At 51.2% G+C, this 18,114-nt stretch overlaps 1 protein-coding gene across 5 annotated transcripts in view; it reads right to left on the reverse strand.

Moving 5' to 3' along the window:
* Window positions 1–1,465: 1,465 nt before the first annotated feature.
* HNF4A (hepatocyte nuclear factor 4 alpha) overlaps window positions 1,466–18,114 on the reverse strand; it is a 28,846-nt gene continuing 12,197 nt past the window's right edge. The window contains exons 5-11 of one of the 5 annotated variants that reach the window (XR_004345947.1): window positions 17,813–17,968; window positions 13,160–13,247; window positions 12,109–12,264; window positions 9,068–9,334; window positions 5,790–5,942; window positions 4,917–5,070; window positions 4,641–4,732 (exon numbers count right to left, since the gene is read on the reverse strand). Coding sequence is in view for 4 of the 5 variants with exons in the window: in XM_032606656.1 (XP_032462547.1) it covers window positions 4,590–4,732; window positions 5,790–5,942; window positions 9,068–9,334; window positions 12,109–12,264; window positions 13,160–13,247; window positions 17,813–17,968 (963 nt within the window). In the remaining variant the exon portion in view is untranslated. Of the gene's footprint in view, window positions 4,733–4,916; window positions 5,071–5,789; window positions 5,943–9,067; window positions 9,335–12,108; window positions 12,265–13,159; window positions 13,248–17,812; window positions 17,969–18,114 lie in introns of all 5 variants that reach the window. The other 4 variants (XM_032606657.1, XM_032606656.1, XM_032606658.1 and 1 more) reach the window with 4 other exon arrangements.

Consider the following 18,114-nt stretch of genomic DNA (forward strand, 5'->3'; position numbering starts at 1 on the left):
TGAGAGCCCACCTGCCAAGGCAGGGGACACGGGTTCGTGCCCCGGTCCGGGAAGATCCCACATGCCGCGGAGTAGCTGGGCCCGTGAGCCATGGCCGCTGAGCCTGTGCTCCGCAACGGGAGAGGTCACGACAGTGAGAGGCCCGCGTACCGCAAAAAAAAAAAAGTGATCTGGGTTCCCCAAAAGAAGAAGTAGGGTGACCCCACCAATTTGTGACGATAGCTCATTCACGCTGCATGAAAATTCCTTTGGATCTCACACAGCCTGTCACCCAGAGCCCCTCCCACTTCTCCTTCCCGTTTATTGAGCAATGGGGGCTCCATTTGGGATAAAGGGATAAAAGCCTCTAGTGTCATGGCTGGGGAAGCAACCTTGGTAGCGGGGAGGCGAATTCCCAGTTCTCAGGGGGCCGCATGGGTTGGTAGAAGAAGCATGGGATTTGTGTCCTGGCTCAGCTGCTCACTGGCTTTGTGCCTTGGACAAGTTTCCTCACCTCTCTGAACCTCAGTTTCATGGTCTCTAAAATAGGGATAATGGGATGTGCTGTGTGTCATCTGAGCTGATGTTGTTCCGCAGCTAAACTGGAAAGCAGCCTTGCAGCTCTGGCCGCCCACGCGGAGATCTGAGATTAACTGGGGCAAAGGGCTGATGAGGTGGAGAGCCAAGGCCAGAGGAATTTATGGCAGCCCAAGGTTTATGGCTTTGATATGGATTTATTAAGCACACTCTAGGACTGCAATAGCCTCCTCTGGCCCCCACCCCACGTCCATGCAGGCAGCGGCATGGACGAGGCTTCTGGTGCAATATTATAGAGATTATTTCCTGGTGCTCGGGAGTGGAGGGAAGGCACAGGGGATGGTGGGAGTGGCCCCCGGGATCAGGCAGGCAGCGAATGGGTGCCTCTAAGGCTGGAAATCTCAACGGTTAGCTTCTCACTAGTCAGGGGGTGGTGAAGAGTCCACACTCACAAAGTCCCCTGGGGTGGGCACTCTCTGTGCACCTCATATACACGGCAGCTCTCGTAGCTGCTATGATCTCATTCAAGTCCATCCTGCCAACACCCCTGGAGGGAGGGATCAGGGGCTTCCCTGGTGGCGCAGTGGTTAAGAATCCACCTGCCAACGCAGGGGACACGGGTTCGAGCCCTGGTCCGGGGAGATCCCACATGCCACAGAGCAACTAGGCCCGTGAGCCACAACTACTGAGCCCGCGTGCCACAAGTACTGAAGGCTGCACGCCTAGAGCCCGTGCTCTGCAACAAGAGAAGCCACTGCAATGAGAAGCCCGCGCACCGCAACAAAGAGTAGCCCCTGCTCGCCACAGCTAGAGAAAACCTGCGTGCAGTAACAAAGACCAAACGCAGCCAGTAAATAAATTAATTGATTAATTAAAAAGAAAAAGAACTACCCGACTATTCTTATTCTTATTTCTAAAACCTGAAAGGAAGAAAAGACACCCATCCAAGGACTTAGAAAACATATGCGCCATTTATTTTTTTTATAAACTTTTGTTAAAACACACAAGAATAAGAAATCTTTTTTGCTTCTTTGCCCCATTGGGTGGCAGTGACTGGGGCTCAGGGGACAGCACAGGACCCAATGGCATCCACTCCCACTGGAAGATGCTGATCAGTCTGGCGGGACACAGCCCACTTCCAGAAATGCTCGATGTAAATTTCAAAATTCGTCACAATCAAGGCAAATCACAGAGCGACTTGGCAAAAGTAATTGGCTTGGTCATCACAAGAAATCGAGGAGCGTCCATTTCCGACGGTCTGCTCCCCTTTGTCCACCCTCAGGAGAGCCATGTGGGTTCTCGAAGCTGCTGAGAGCTGCCTAGAGAAGGGATTGGCTCAGTGGAGGAATTACAGGGTCTGTGCCTGCCCTCCCAACCCTCTTTTAGTCCATTAGATCTTATGTTTTAGGACCACGACTCAGGTAGTGAAGAAAAAAAAAAGAGATCTTCCAATGTGGTGTCGTGTCCTCAAGTTTAGAGTCAGAAAACTAAATTCTCTTTGTTTTGTGTTTCCTGCGTTGCAATAACATTATTAAAGTAGAATGGATTTCTCCTCCAGGGAGGTTGATTTGGGACCAAGAACTAGCCCCCTGGCCCAGAAGATTGTTACTCTTAAAAGCCAATGCTACCCAACCCCACCCATGGGAAATTCTTATCTCAGCTTTGTTCCCATGACAGATAGAGGCCTGGGCAACACTGGGGTGGGGGTGTGTGTGTGGAGGGGCAAAGAGGGGGAATGACAATTACCAAAAATGATTCCAGTTTCCCTACCTTGCCCCAGACTAGTCTGAGCGCCCTGGCTGGGGTTTCTGGGGAAGCGCCCCAGGAATAAGGGGTGGCTGAGGAAGCATGGAGCACCCCAAGCAGGAGACAACCTCTCCTGGGACTGGGGACTCGGCTTGGTGGAGCAGGAAAGCCAACCCTGATAGCACTGGAGACGTAGCAATTGCCCTTGGACACCTGCCCCAATATCCGTCATGCCTCTTTCACAAAAAGGAACAATGACTAATGGCGAAATCTGGGGGCACTGGGGTGCTGCCTGCATCCACTCAGAAGGGTCAGCCCTGGGCGGAGGGTAGGTCGTCAGTCTGACTGTTCACTCTCCTCCCTAAGCACAGCTCCAATCCCAGGACACATCTCTAATTCCTACTGGCCAGCGGCACTTTCCAGAATTTTCCCAAAGCCTCCAAAATTCTGCATGGATGAGGTGTTGGCTGTTCCATCCCGGGGTTTAATGGTTCCAGAAGGTGCCCTGAGTGATGCCCCACAGAGCAGGTCTCAAATCCAATCCTTCTTACCTCTTCCTTGCTCCCACCCAAACCATCCCACCTCTAGAATGCCAGGTCACATTGGTCTATCTCCCAATGCACTGCTGAATGCCCCTTCCCCAGACTTGGGGAGTGAAGACAAAAGGGATCCAGGAGCCATGAATTCTCCTTGTTTATCAGCACACAGGATTCTGGACCCGAAGTGGACTTTAGTGCAGCCTCAGGCCAGTCTTAGTCCTGGGGGTGGGCAGGGCTCCTGGGAAGAATGACGCTTCGGCTTCTGAGGCTGCTGAAGGGGGCAGGAAGTTCCTCCACTCAATCCCAGTGAGGACAGAAGGGCCTTTTCAGAGAAGATTTTCAGCCACCGAGGTTAAGAGCTCCTGATCCGGGCAGACCTGGGATCAAGTCTTGGCTTGGTCACATACTAGCTGTCTGAGTTTCAGAAACATGGCTTAACCTCTTAGATCTCAATTTCATCTTCACTAACGATCTCTGGGTAGTAGGGAGGATGACAGGAGATGGTGCGTGTCAAGTGCCTTAAGACAGTGCCGGGAGGAAGCACTTGAGACAGACCCTGTGGAATAATTCCTCCTTGCTGCCACTCTGACCTGAGGTTCACCCATCTGTCTTCTCCATCCCCAGCTTCATCTCTCTCACCTGGATGACATCATCAGGCCCCATGTGATGTCTCTGCTCCCTCCCAAACTTCCCACCTCTGTAGGACTGCGGTCTTCAGCGCCTGAAAGCTCGGCTCACTGCAAATCACTCCCCGGCTACTCACAGCCCGTGGACCCAAGTCATCAAGTCTCGGTCTGGTATTCACGGTCCCCTGGCTGTCCAGCGTGCCCCCTCTGCTCCAGACCGCCCCGTCTTTCATCATCTCCCTCCACACCCTCCTTCTTACCTCCCCGCCTTGCCCAGGCTGTTTGCTCTTCTTTGGAACGTCCTGTCTCATCTGCTCCACCAGCTGGAATCCAGCCCTTCCTTAAAGGCCTGGCGCACAGTCTACCCCCTGCTGTCTTCTCTGACCACTCCAGCCCTCCCCGCAGCTCCTGGCTGCAGTGTCCACCCTGGACTGTTCTCTCATTTTTGGCCGCCTGTAGGGATCATCACTCTGACTCAAGGGCTCCACTCAAATCCCTGAAGAAGGAAAGAGCCAGGGGTTAGAGGAGAAATGGAGTCTCCCTTCTCGACAACCTCCTACACTGCGCCTAGCTCCAGTCAGTGCTTTTAAAATGCTCCCGGGATGACTGGCGGAGTTGTTTGCAAGTCTTCCTCAGCCTCTGGAGAGGTGGCTTTGGAGATATTAGGATGACTGAGGAAGGTGACAGTGGCGGTTAGGACAGCAGAAGAGGGATGGGTAAGGTGCCACCGTCTGACCCAGCCTAGAAGGGCTCTGTGTCTGACAGTGCGGCAGTACTAGGGACGAGGTACCAATCTGAGTGGGGAGGGAGCCATGTTTAAGCAAGGTCTTGTGTCGTCTCCAGGCAGCAATCCTTTGGGGGTGAAGAAGTTGGGGTGAAGCATGAAGGGAAGGCAGTGGCGTCGGCAGGAGAAAAGTTGTCCGAGGCAGTGGAGGACGTTTCAACTGGGGTCTCCCCAAGTCACAACCCCGTCACCAGAGCGGGTAGTGAAGGGTTGCGGTGGGACGTGGCCCGTAGCCCAAGTTCTAGGGCCCTCGCCCTTTCCATTACTGCTCTGGGACTGGCCCTGTTGTCACAGCTTTCTTCACTGTGACCAAGTGACCATCAGGGGCTCTTTGAGGGGGCCGGGGGGCTGGCAGAGCCCCCTCCCCCTAGTGACTTGCTAGATGACTTCCTGCTTGGTGATGGTCGGCTGTGGGATTGCAGAGGGGGGCTTGACGATTGTGGCGATGGCTCCCGGCAGGAGCTTGTAGGGCTCAGACCCAGAGCCACCTGGCGGCGAGGGCTGTGGAGTCTCAGGGGTGGCTGGAGGGATAGAGAGACAGACAGGGGCTGCTCAGAATGCCAGCCCTTTGGGGAGTAAACGAAGAGTCCTGGGAAAGTTCGTCCCCCTCTCTGAGACTTAGTTTCCTCTACTACAAAATGAGAGAGTTAGACTAGATTCTCTCTAAGGTCTCCTACGGCCCAAACCTTCTGAGTCCCAGCTCACCAAGTCTAAGTTCCATGAGGTCTGGAAGGCTGTGGCTGGGTCAGGTTCTGTGGTCAGAAACTTTTGCCCAAGTCCCCATAGCCCCCATCTCTTCCACCATTTGATATGGAGACTTCAGCTGCTGCTCTCAAACCTGGGCCCGGGTTGACTCTCCCTATGGACAATGGGACATGTGACAGGAATATCCTTTCTTGGAGAAAAGGAACAGCAGTAGATGCGACCCAAGGGTCTGGCTAACTGGCTCAAAAAAGACCATGTCTTTGGTCTTTAGTCAGCTGAGTAACAGAAACTAACGGCCCCAGCCCCATTACCAGTTCAGAAAATAATTTTGACTATGACCCACTTGGCCAACTTTATTCAATGGCCGGCTTTCCCAAAGAACAGTCTCAGTGAAATGCAACCTCATCTTAGTGGGCCACCGCATCCCAATGATAATCTTACTCTTTGAAGAACTTTGCCCGATGACAAACTCACTCTTGTGAGATTTCACCTCAGAGGACCATCTAGCCCAGCGGAGGTTCTCATCCAATGAATAGTCTCACCCAACTGTCTAATAGATAGCCTTACCCAATTGGGCAGTCTTACTTCAATGACCGATTTTACCTAGTGGACAACATCACCTAATGGAATTCTCACCCAATGGGCAGCCTCACCCAGTGGATTGCCTTATCCCAAGGGCCGCTTCATTCAGTGGAGACCGTCCATCACCTCACTGAATAAACAGCCTTCACAATGGATGTCCCACCCCTCATTCCCTACCCCGGAGCACAGAGAACTGTTTTATCCCATTTCCCATCTTCTAGACCCGACCTTCTCCAGATTCCCTCTTAGGCCCCAACCTCACCCCTTCCTGGGTAAAGCCCAATTGCCCACCTGCCTGCCCCCTGGGTCGGGGCCACTCACACATCTGTCCGTTGCTGAGGTGAGCAGGTATCGTGTTGGCAACAATGACGTTGGTGCCCATGTGTTCCTGCATGAGGTGAGGGTGCAGGGGGTGATGGGCGTGAGGTGCGTCACTGGAGGACCCTGCAGGCAGAAGGGGTACTCAGTGAGGATGAAAGCGTCTGGGATAAAGTCCATGGGCCTTGAGGCACCATCTCCCTCAAGTGTGGCCGATCAACCTGCCCATCTAATACTGACAGTGCCTATTGGGTTCCTGTTTCCAGGTTAGTAAACTGGGGCTTCCATTGCTATCCACAGGCTTCATGAAGGTACGGAGAGGACACAAAAACCAAGAGAATAAAGTGATTTGAAAGAAACAAGGAGCATCTAAAGAAGCTGTGAGATCATTTAAATATTGCATTGTGTTGATTACATGTTAATAGAATGGATTCAGTCAATGGCTCTCAAAGCTCCTTGGTGTGCAAGTCCTTCAACCATTTGGTCCCAACTCACCTTTAAGCCTCATCCCCTATATCTGAAGCCCAAATGACCTACTTATAGCATCGATGTGTCCCCTGTACTGTCCTAGCTCTGTGCTTTTGCTCCTGTGTCACTTCCACTAAAGACGCCTTCTACCTCCCCTTCCCCCGCTCCCCCAATATCCCTAAGTCCAAATTCCAGCTCACAAATTTCCTCCTCTGGGAAGCCTCTCCTGATTCTCCCCAGTCCAGTAGTAAGTAAACCTCTCCTTCCTTGGAATTCCCATCGTCATTTATCTGTAACCCATCTTTTGGGAACAATCACTTCTGTGAGCATTACAATTACAGGTGTATTTTTCTTCTCTCTTTGAGGTCCTAGCAAAGTGTCTGGAACACAGTAACTGCTTCAAAATATGAGTCAGAGAATGACAGTACCATATATATAAGGTTTGGTAATAGGCTATGTTCACTAATATGACAATGATGGAATTTTAGGGCTTGCAAGGGGACTCTAAAGTATACCCGTTTCAGTGATAGCTATCAATTATTGAGCACCTATTATGTGCCAGGTACTGCTTTATAGCGCTTTTCATGTTTGACATAATTTAATCCCCACAACAATCCTGTACAGTGGGTATCATTATTAACCCATTCTACAGATGAGATTATAGGACCCGAAGAGATTATCTTACTCATGTTTATCTGACAACAGAACACAAGCTCCTTCCTGACCCCGATCTCAGTGACACCTGATTCATTATGACCCCATATTCACAGGGTCAAAGTGAGAATGAAATGAGTTACCATATGACAGCGGTTCTCAGCTGGGGGTGATTTTGGTCCCACAAGGGACCTTTGAAAATATGTGAATATTCGTCACCACTGAAGGAGTGATACTGGCGTATCTCGGGTAGAGGACAAGCATGTAGGTACAAGGTACAGAAGAGCCCCCTCAGCAAAGAATTGTCCAGTCCCAAGTATCTGCTGAGGTTGAGAACCCTCGTCCTTGGCCATCACCAGTAACTGTGTCGCCTCCAAAGTCTTAAGTTCAAGCATCTTCACTTAGACCCTGCCTCTTACCTTTCCAGCTCACTTCCTCTAGTACCATCACTGCAAAACTTCTTCAGCCCTATTGAGGCTGTCATTTCACTGACCCCCACTTTTCACTATTGTCGCCCATCCGTATTCCTCTTAGTTCAGCCAGGATTCCGTGGTGCAACACTATGGTCACTCCCTCGCAATCATCCTCAGCTATCTCCCAGGTCCCCTTCTTAGCAAAACATTTTCAAAGGGCAGTATACTCTTGCTATCTCCACTTCTCCACGTTCCAACTCACTCACTCTGTAATACCCGCTCCCCTGCCTCAAATCTGGTTTCCTTCCCCACAGTCTTCTGACACTCCTCTCAACACAATCGCCAAGAGCCTCCTTCTCCCTCCTGTGGAATTTAACACAATTAAATGTCTGTCCCCACTAAAACACACTCTTCTCTTGGATTCTGGGACTCTCCCTGGTTTTTCTCCCATCCCCCTGGCTAGTCTTCCTCTATCTCCTTCTTTGGCACCTAGTTTCTGGGACACCACGAAGCTGCCTCTCATCCTCACCTTTGGGCTTGTTTGAGCAACAGAGTCAAACATCCATCTGCCTCCTGGATAACTCAACCTGGGTATCTAACAGTCATCTCAAGCTTAACTAAAGTCTAACGTGGATCCCTCACCACCACCACCATCCCCGGACTCCAGCTGTTTTTTCTCAGTCTTCCCCATCTCAGTAAGTTACTCCACCACCATTCCTGTTCCTCAAAGCAAACATGTAGGTTTCATCCCAGACGCTTCGCCCTCACCACCCCCATCTGATCAACTAGCAGATCCTGTGGGTTCTTCCTCCAAATAGATGTTCAAGTTCATCTATGCTGATCAATTTCCAGTCATGCCTTAGTCCTAGCCTCCTTGTCCTTCCCCTGATTGGAGACAGTGACATTTCTCAGGGGTCTCCTGTCTCCACTTTGCTCCCCTGAAATTCACTTTCTACCCAACAATCAGGATAGTTTGTTTAAAACATCAGTCTGATTTTTCGGTCTTTTTATAAGAGTAGTGATGAGAATACAATGCAAATTTCTGACCATAGCCTCTAAGACAATGTTTATGAGTTGGTTTCTGCTCAATCTCTACCTTTATCTCATGTAACTCTTCCCGTCTCACAACCTTATCTTTCTTAAAGACACAAGCCTCTCCTGCTTCAGGGCCTTTTGCACTACATCTCTTGGAATGTTTCTCCTTTTGCACTACATCTCTTGGAATGTTTCTCTCTTGGCTTTTAAAAGTTCTCTTTCCTTCCATCAGGTCCGTGGCATAAAAGTCACCACTTCAGTGAAGTCTCCCTTGGCCAACCTATCTAAAGAGGCCCCTTTTCAGTTATACTCTATCATATTACCTGGTTATTTCAAAATCTGTAGTTGCCCTCTTTATTATATACTCGATAATCATCTGTTTCCACGAGCCTTTATACACAGTGGCAGGCACACGCGCACTCATACACAACCTCCAGGAGGACGGAATCTTGTTCTCTGTTGAAACTCCAGCACTTAGAACAGTGACTGGAACATGCTAGCTTCTCAGCACCCGAATTAACAGACCATTATCCCCATTTTCCTGATGAGGAAACTGAGGCTCGGGTAGGTGAAAGGATTTGCCGAAAGCTACAGAGTGAGGAGGTGATGGAGCTGAGAGGTGAACTCAGGTCTGCCTGAGGCTTGTCTCTTGGAGAGCCCGCCCACCCCAGCCCCGCCCACCTCTCATCCCTTCCTGGGCCGGACACGGACCTCCCAGCAGCATCTCCTGCAGCAGGTTGTCGATCTTGGCCATGCCAAAGAGCTTGATGAACTGGATCTGCTCGATCATCTGCCAGGTGATGCTCTGTAGGGTGGGCAGCAGCAGCAGCAGCTCGCCGAAGCGGCCGCGTGAGTCGTACTGGCGGTCGTTGATGTAGTCCTCCAGGCTCACCTGCACCTGGGAACGCAGCCTCTTGATCTTGCCCGGGTCGCTCAGCCCCTTGGCATCTGCAACGGGAGAGCTTGTGCAAGGGAGGCAGTGGGTGCCATCTGGAGCATCTGGGGAGGTGGGACCCAGATGTCCCCTTACTCCTGAGGCCCTGATAGGGGGACCTCGTGGCCCAGGTTCACATAGGGAGTCCCCAGCAGCGCTGGGGCAAGGATTCACGGTCCTCAAGAATCAGAGTGCGCTAATGCAAGCTGTAGCTTCCCGGACTCGGGCAGAAAAAGGTTTCTGTCACATTTCCTAAGATGCAGAACTGGGAGAAAGAAGTGGAAGATGGGGGGCAGGACCTTAGGAACACACCCAAGAGGGTACCTTGCAACCGTCTCATCTTAAAGATGGGGAAATCGAGGCTCGGAACAAGGAAAGGACTTGGCCCAAGCCACACAGCCATTTGTTGGCAGATCCATGATGTGAATTAGGGCTCCTGACTCCCACCATCCAGACCTCAGCACACACTGCTTCTGCTGCCTTACAATAGCCTCCCCTCTTCTCTGCTCCCTTGCCTGTGTCGTCTTGGGGTCTCAGCTTAGTTTACACTTCCTTCAGGAAGCTGTCTCCATTCCACCCTCCAAAGTCTGCACTCTCAGTGTCCATGGTGTCCCCAAATTTCTGTGGCTCTTCCATCACTACTGAGCACACAGGATGTAATTGCCTCTTCCACTAGCACAGGCTCCAGACGCGCAGGCTCAGCGGCCACGGCTCACGGGCCTAGCCGCTCCGCGGCATGTGGGTTCTTCCCAGACCGGGGCAAGAACCCGCGTGCCCTGCATCGGCAGGTGGACTCTCAACCACTGCGCCACCAGGGAAGCCCTCTTCTGTCTTTTTAAACCCACCACTTAGCACCATGTGTTGTCAATATTTGTTGAATAGATAATTAGATGAGAGGATGGGTACATGGACGGAAGGATGAATGAATGAATGAGAAAAAAATCAATGGATACATTCTAGATCCTTAACTAAGAAGGTGATTCAAGTGGTCATCCAATAGTTAATCTCAACCGTCATTGAGGTAATACATTTATTTCCTCTTTTATTTCCTCTTTTATGGATAAAGTAAGCAGCAGAAAGAGAACTTCACCCACATTTCCAGTCCAGGGCTTTCTCTTCTGGGCCACGTTTGTGCATTCTTTCATTCAGTCAATAAATATTTATTGAGCACCACCCATGTGCCCGGCCCTGTCCTAGGTCACCTGCCCGTCCAAGCCAGGTTGCTGACCCTGACTCAGCATCAATAATCCTGCACATTTTTACTGAGCAGTTACTATCCATCTAGCTCCGTGCCAAGCACCACAGGGGATGCAGCCTGGGCCAGGCTCTCGAAGAAACTAGAACTAGAAATCTTACCCCCTCAAGAAATGGGGAATAGCGTGTGGTAGGTAGGAACATGGGCTTAAGAGCTGGATAGTCTGAAGTTCAAATCCAAGCTCTGCCATTCCCTGGTTGTGTGACCTTGGGCAAGTTAATCGATCTCCCTGTGCCTCAGTTTTCTTATCTGCAAAATAGCGATCATGACAATTCCTACCTCACAAGTAAGAAAGCGAGAACGTCCACAGGAAGCGCTTAGAACGGAGCCTTAGTGAGCACTCCATAAACAGTGCTCATTTCCTCTTTGTCACTATTTTTACTAGAGGCGATCTCCATGCAAGGAGGGCCTGGCGCTAAGAACAGCGTCTGGCACACAGTAGGTCCTCTCTCACATGGAAGGAGGGAAGGAAGCCAGCAGGCTTCTGCAGCCCAGGCAACCATCTTGACATTGTGAAATGAAATCACACTTTGCACAAAGACACAACCATAACAACGTTGTATAAAAGTGCAGGTGGGGGCTTCCCTGGTGGCGCAGTGGTTGAGAGTCCGCCTGCCGATGCAGGGGACACGAGTTCGTGCCCCGGTCCGGGAAGATCCCACATGCCGCGGAGGGGCTGGGCCCGTGAGCCATGGCCGCTGAGCCTGCGCATCCGGAGCCTGTGCTCCGCAATGGGAGAGGCCACAACAGTGAGAGGCCCGCGTACCGCAAAAAAAAAAAAAAAAAAAGTACAGGTGGAAAGTCAGTAGATGGAATGGGGAGAGTGGGGTGCATTCTCTTTATCCTGCTAATGAAAGGTTAGGAGATGCTGCCTACAGGTAACGGGACAAGAAATAATAGCACAAGCACAGGACCTTATAAAGGCAAACAGTAGAGACACTGAAATAGCAAGAAAAATAGATTAGGAGGATGGGGGAGAAAAGATGGGAGTGGTGATAGAGAAAAGTGCAATCCTCAGCTATCACAAGAGGGAAAATATGTTCTAAAATGGATAAACCAAGGAACAGAAGGGTTAGCATTTTATTTAGAGCTGGAGAGGTAACTGTCAGAAGAAACAGTAAAAAGAATTGGAAATGGTTCCCCCATGGGGAGTAGGCTTTGGACAGGAAGAGTGTGGTGGGGAAGACTACTTCCATTTTAAGTGTGTATAAATATTATTTCGATAAAAAAATTTTTTGAGGGAAAGAAAAGAAGAATGGTAGGAGGTAAGGAGCAGAAAGCAGGGAGGAAGGGAAAGAAGGGTAAAGTGGGAAAGAAAAAAAATCAAGCCTCTGGAGTCAGTGCACCCTATCAAGTCATTTCAGCCCTTTGAGCCTTGATTGTCCTCATCTGTTAAATGGAGCTAATAGAAATGGCCTCTCCTGGTTGATGTACTAAAGAGAGGAGGTGGTAAACTCAGGGTACATAACCCAGTAGGAGAAGTTTGGCAGAGGGTCTGGAGCATCAGGGGAGGGTGGGAGGTGTGGGCTGTACCTGGGTCAAAGAAGATGATGGCTTTGAGGCAGGCATACTCATTGTCATCGATCTGCAGCTCCTGAAAGGGCAGCACCAGCTCATCCAGGATGCGGATGGACACACGGCTCATCTCTGCCAGCTCTGGGCAGTGCCGAGGGACGATGTAGTCATTGCCTGGATGGGTTGGGAAGGAGAGGCGATGGGGAAGCCACCTGGGTGTACCCCTCTCCCCTAGCTTTGGACAAGCCCTGCCATTGGCAGTTATAATGCAGCTGGTGCCCATGGGAGGAGGGGCCTGTGGGAATTGTCACGCCCATTTTACAGATGAGGAAGCTGAGGCCCAGATTAAAGGAATGAGTTGCTTGCAGTCACTGGACTGGGCCTGGAGCCTGACTTCCTAGGACCCCTTTCACATCACTCAAGCTCCATTCTTCAACATGACAACAGACCCACAACACTGATGACATTAAAGGGCCACTTGGGAGGCATAAAAGCACCAAGGATAAGGGCTCAGTTTCTGGAACTAGACTGCCTGGGTTGAGTCCTGCTTCTACCACTGACTAGCCAGATATATTTGGGTAAGTCATTTTCTGTGCCTCAGTTTTTCCATCTATAAAATGGGAATAAATTACAGAGCTTACCTCCTACGGTCGTCATATTAAAGGAGTTAGTATTTGTAAAGTACTCAGACTAGGGCTCATGGTGCGCCCTATATAAGCATTTAAAATAATAAACAAACATGCTATGAAGGCATAGGTGACATAGGCTGGGGGTTTGTGCCATTCCTGGATGTCTTTTGCTCCTACTCCAGAAAGTACATCAGAATGCACAGGTTACTCCAGGGCTAACCCTGACTGTGCTCTAACTCACATGCTGGGGAATTTGGTTCTTCGAGTCCACATTTCTTTGCATCTGAGTGGGGTATCCAGTTGAGAATACTGAGGACAGGACCATTCCTGATCTTCCTCCCTCACTCCTGCACACTACCATGGAAATCTCCCGTGCCCGGGTGTGCTCCGTGCTGGGCACACCCTCTGCAGAGCCCTGGCTGGGCAGGCAGTATCCTCACCTAGAAGCAGAACGTCCTTGAACACCATGGAGCGCTTGGTGGCTCCGAGCAGCAGGTGCTCGCCAGCATGGGCTCTGAGCAGGGCCACCTGGAAGAGAGAAGGGATGGCGTCTGGTGTCCATACCCCTGGGAAGGTGTCCACACCCCTGGGGAGGCTGCTCCCGGCCAAGTCAATGACCCTGGGCAAGTCAGCTTAATGCTCTCCTTGCCTTTACCTGCCTGAATTATAAAATGGGTATCAGAAAACTGCTGCCTTGGAACTTCCCTGGCGGTCCAGTGGTTAAGACTCTGCTTCCACTGCAGGGGGTATGGGTTCAATCCCTGGGCGGGGAACTAAGATCCCACATGCCATGCAGTGCGGCCAAAAAACAAACAAAAAAAGAAAAAAAGAAAAGAAAGAAAAAGAAAAGAAAGAAAAAGAAAAGAAAACTGCCTTCCTCCCATAATGGATAAAACCGCCTGGAAGGGCAAAGAACATGTGCTCAGAGCCGGGAGACCAAATGCTGAGCCTGTTCTTGAATTGCTGTGTCCACGGTAGCTGCTGCTCCCCTCTGGGCCTCATCTGCATGGCTGGTAAAACTGTAACAACTGGGTATGTGTGGTTTTTTTTTTAGCAGAGACTTAAAGGCTTTCATCAGACTCTCAAGAGGGTCTACAAACCCAAAAAGTTCTAAAAGTTTTAGAGCTTTTTCCTGAATTCCTACCCATGGATCAGCTATGAAAGATTATGAAGACTGTTTTGTAAAAATGCAGATTCTTAGGCCCTACTGCCAGAGACGCTGATTCTGTATGTCTGGGGTGGGCCCAAGAATCTGAAATTAACAAGCTCCTTGGTTGATTCTGATTCTGATGCGTTGTGTTTGGGAAATCATTACTCCAGAAGATCTCCAGGGCATCCACCCACTTGACGCTGGAAGATTCTAGATTCTGAGAAAGCGTTATAAGAATCTGGACATGGATGTTGCTTCCCGAGGCAAAGGTGTGAGCACTGGTCCTTGGCAGGGGATCTGCTTGACCGACCCCTTCCCTACAGAGAGGACAGGGAGGCCTTGGAAGAAGACTGAAGTCTGAGGTGGGAGCCCTGCCAGCGCACAGGAGGACATCGCTTGCCCTTTCAGAACCACCTGCTTCGGTGCTTGCATGAGGACCAAAGGATGGGGCTGGTCAAACAGTAGCAGGCTGGTAGCCTCAAGGATCTTATCTGCAAGGTTGGGTTGGGGAGTTTGAAGTTTTTTAGCAGGCTAAACTAGGAAGCAAAGATGCTTTTCTTCATTAGTTCATTCGACTGCTCGTTCTTGTAGTCGTCAAATGCTGAGTGCCTACTAAGTGCCAGACACTTGTTTGGGGACACAGTGGTGAAAGGAAAGCAAAGGAGGGAGGGAGGAGGAGAAAGAAGGAAGGAAGGAAGGAACGGAGGGAGGGAGGAAGGGAGGAAGGGAGGGAGGATGGAAGGAAGGAAGGGAGGGAGGGAGGAAGGAAGGGAGGGAGGGAGGATGGAAGGAAGGAAGGGAGGGAGGGAGGGAGGGAGGGAGGAAGGAAGGGAGGGTGGGAAGGAGGGAAGGAAGGGAGGGAGGGAGGGAGGAAGGGAGGGAGGAAGGAATGGAGGGAGGAAGGAAGGATGGAAGGAAGGAAGGGAGGGAGGGAGGAAGGGAGGGAGGAAGGAAGGGAGGGAGGGAAGGAGGGAGGAAGGGAGGAAGGGAGGGAGGGAGGGAGGGAGGGAGGGAGGATGGAAGGAAGGAAGGAAGGAAGGAAGGGAAGGAGGGAGGAAGGGAGGGAGGGAGGGAGGAAGGGAGGGAGGGAGGGAGGGAGGAAGGAAGGAAGGGAGAGAGGGAGGAAGGAAGGGAGGGAGGGAAGGAGGGAGGAAGGGAGGGAGGGAGGAAGGAAGGAAGGGAGGGAGGGAGGAAGGAAGGGAGGGAGGGAGGGAGGGAGGGAGGAAGGAAGGGAGGGAGGGAAGGAGAGAGGAAGGGAGGGAGGGAGGGAGGAAGGGAGGGAGGGAGGGAGGGAGGGAGGGAGGGAGGGAGGATGGAAGGAAGGAAGGGAGGGAGGGAGGGAGGGAGGAAGGGAGGGAGGGAGGAAGGAAGGAAGGAAGGAAGGAAGGAAGGGAGGGAGGGAGGGAGGAAGGAAGGGAGGGAGGGAGGGAGGGAGGGAGGAAGGGAGGGAGAGAGAGAAGGAAAAAATAGATTGATGGAGGGAGGGAGGGAAGAAGAAAGGAACGTGAGGGCCATGTGATAGGCAAGAGCAACTACATTCAATGAGGAGATCATAAAAGGCCTCTCCAAGGAGGTGAAGTTGTTCTAAGGCATGGAGGATACCTGGCACATAGTAAGCATTCGATAAACATTTGTTTGAATGAAGCAGGAAGGAATAGGTGAATGGATGGGCCAACTACTTAACATCCTCTCCAGATCGAGCCCCTCCTACCGCCATGCCCTTACCTCATCTGTTCCCCCATGGTTAAGCCTGATGAGGGTGAGAGGAAAAGAGGAGAAACGGCAAACAGCCTTGGAGGCGAGAGCTCCCTCTCCATGACCAGGGCCAAAGGAAGCCAAAGGATGCTGATTATTGAGCACTTCCTATATGCCAGGCGCCATGCAGGACTTTCGTCACTTACCCCAGTGCCTCTGCAATCAGGAGGCAGAAGACCTGGATTCACACCCTGTGGCTGCCTTGTTCTGTGACCTTGGGAACATGGCTCTTTCTCTCCAAGCCTTAGTCCCCTTATCCAATGCTACCCAGCCTTCTAGGTTTCAATGGGTTGATGTCCAAGACAAACCAAGAAGCAAACAAACTTGGAAGGTGGTTCCTGGGGCAATGTCGACAGACAGTGCCCCCAGTTCTCCCAGGTGTGCCTCACCCATCTTGGGCAAGATGAGCTCCTTATACACCATGAGTGGGGACCTGGGAACCCTCCTGGCCCTGGGTCTAGCCCCCTAACATGGTGGCTGTTCTGGGGGTGGGCAGGCAGGGGGGTGGTGATGTTAATGATTATTCTGTGTTACTGGCCACCCATCACTGCTCTCTGAGAATGCTCTGAGCCCCAGCCAGGAAGGTTTGGGTGGGAAATCGAGGTTAACAATTGCTTAGCTTGGGGGGGATCTTGTTGCCCTGTTGAGCCCCTGGGAAGGAACAGGAGGGATTAAACATTAATGCAGACTCTCCAGCAGAGGGGACCAGGGCCAGAACATGAGGAGCAGGGGAAAAGGCAGGGGCAGCTCGGCCGAGATCCCTGCCTTGTCATCCCTTCCAAAGCAGAGAGGAATCCATGTGAGAGGGCGTCTGATCTAGCCCCCCCCATGAGGGTGAGGGCCAGCCAAACCAGGGTTTTCACAGCGTGTCCCACCAGGCGATACTAATGTACTCCAGGAGAGCCTGGGCATCAGAAGACTTCGAGAAGCCCTAGGCTTCCCAAAGTTCCATAGCTGCCTTGCCTGAAGACTTCTCAGAAACTTTAATAGACCGACATGTGTTGCCAATCTTTTGTGCAAACGTGCAAAACAGAGAAGCAAATGCACCAGGAGCCGGTACCTGGAACCCTACCCATTGGTGTCCCTCAGCTTCCCTTGGAGCTGAGAAGGTGACCCAGCCCAGCTCCTCTTTCCCAAACAGGGAAGGTGTCTGCAGAGGCCTCGGGGGTGCCCTGGGCAGGCGTCACCATTTACAGTATCTCAGAAACTCAACTGTCCTCAGCCCCCGCCCCTTCAGCCCCCTTTTTCCCCTGGGACATTTTTTTGGTATTCCAAAGGAGGTACTTTGGGAAATAAAATGCTGAGTATCTTGGTGGGATACAAGGAAGAAACTGACAGGGAGGTCCGCTGTGGCCTGGGACTGTGTAGGTGCCCCATTACGTGATTCACGCTTTTCAAATGGTAAGTGGGAGACTGGGACGGACATGTACACACTACTATATATAAAATAGATAACTAATAAGGACCTACTGTATAGCACAGGGAACTCTACTCAGTACTCTGTAATGGTCTATACGGAAAAAGAATCTAAAGAAAAAAAGTGCATATATGTATATGCATAACTGAGTCACTTTGCTGTACACCGAACTAACACGACATTGTAAATCAACCATGCTCCAATAAAAACTTTTTTAAAATGGCAATGTCCCTCAATCCTCCCAACAGCTTTCTGAAGTGGATATTACAATTCCCACTTTACAGATAAGAAAATGGAGGCTCAGAGAGAGAAGGTAATTTGTCCAGGATCACACAGAGAACCTATCTTAGAGCAAGGGCTCAAGCCCAAACCTCCTGATCCCTGTCCCTGAGCCCCTACCAATATCCTCCCCAGGAGAGCTGCCTGGGGCAGTGGTGCAGTAGCTACTAGCCTGGACTTTGAAGCTTGTCTGCCTGTTCTAATACCAGCTGTGTTGGATACTAGCTGTGTGCTCTTGAGTAAGTTACTTAACCTCTCTGTGCCCCAGTTTCCTCACCTATAAGATGGTCATAATAGCACTGATACCCTAGGGTTGTTGGAAGGATTAAATGAGCTAATATTTATAAAGTGATTTAAACAGCTCCAGGCGCACATGAGCACTGTGTATGTTTGTTAAATAAAATCAAACCAGTCCAAGGCTATATCCCAGGTGGGCCAGCAGGACCCACCTGCCCAGGGCCCGCACTGCCCGCAGACCGTGTTCACCCTCACCTGGTCATCCAGGGGGAGTTCGCAGAAAGCTGGGATGTACTTGGCCCACTCGACGAGCACCAGCAGCTGCTCTTTCATGGACTCACACACATCCGCGATGCTGGCGATCTTCTTTGCCCGAATGTCGCCATTGATTCCAGAGACAGGGGAGGTGATCTGGGGGAGATGAAGGAAAATACTGGGGATGGCCAGGCCCTCCTTATATCCTCTGTCCCCTGCACAGAGCTCCCACCCCGGAGAGCTCTCCTGTCTGGAAAAGGGCAGTTGGACTGTGGGTGCCTTCTCAGCTCTGAAGGAAGCTC

Source organism: Phocoena sinus, chromosome 15, assembly GCF_008692025.1.
Source record: "Phocoena sinus isolate mPhoSin1 chromosome 15, mPhoSin1.pri, whole genome shotgun sequence".
Lineage (NCBI taxonomy): Eukaryota > Metazoa > Chordata > Mammalia > Artiodactyla > Phocoenidae > Phocoena > Phocoena sinus.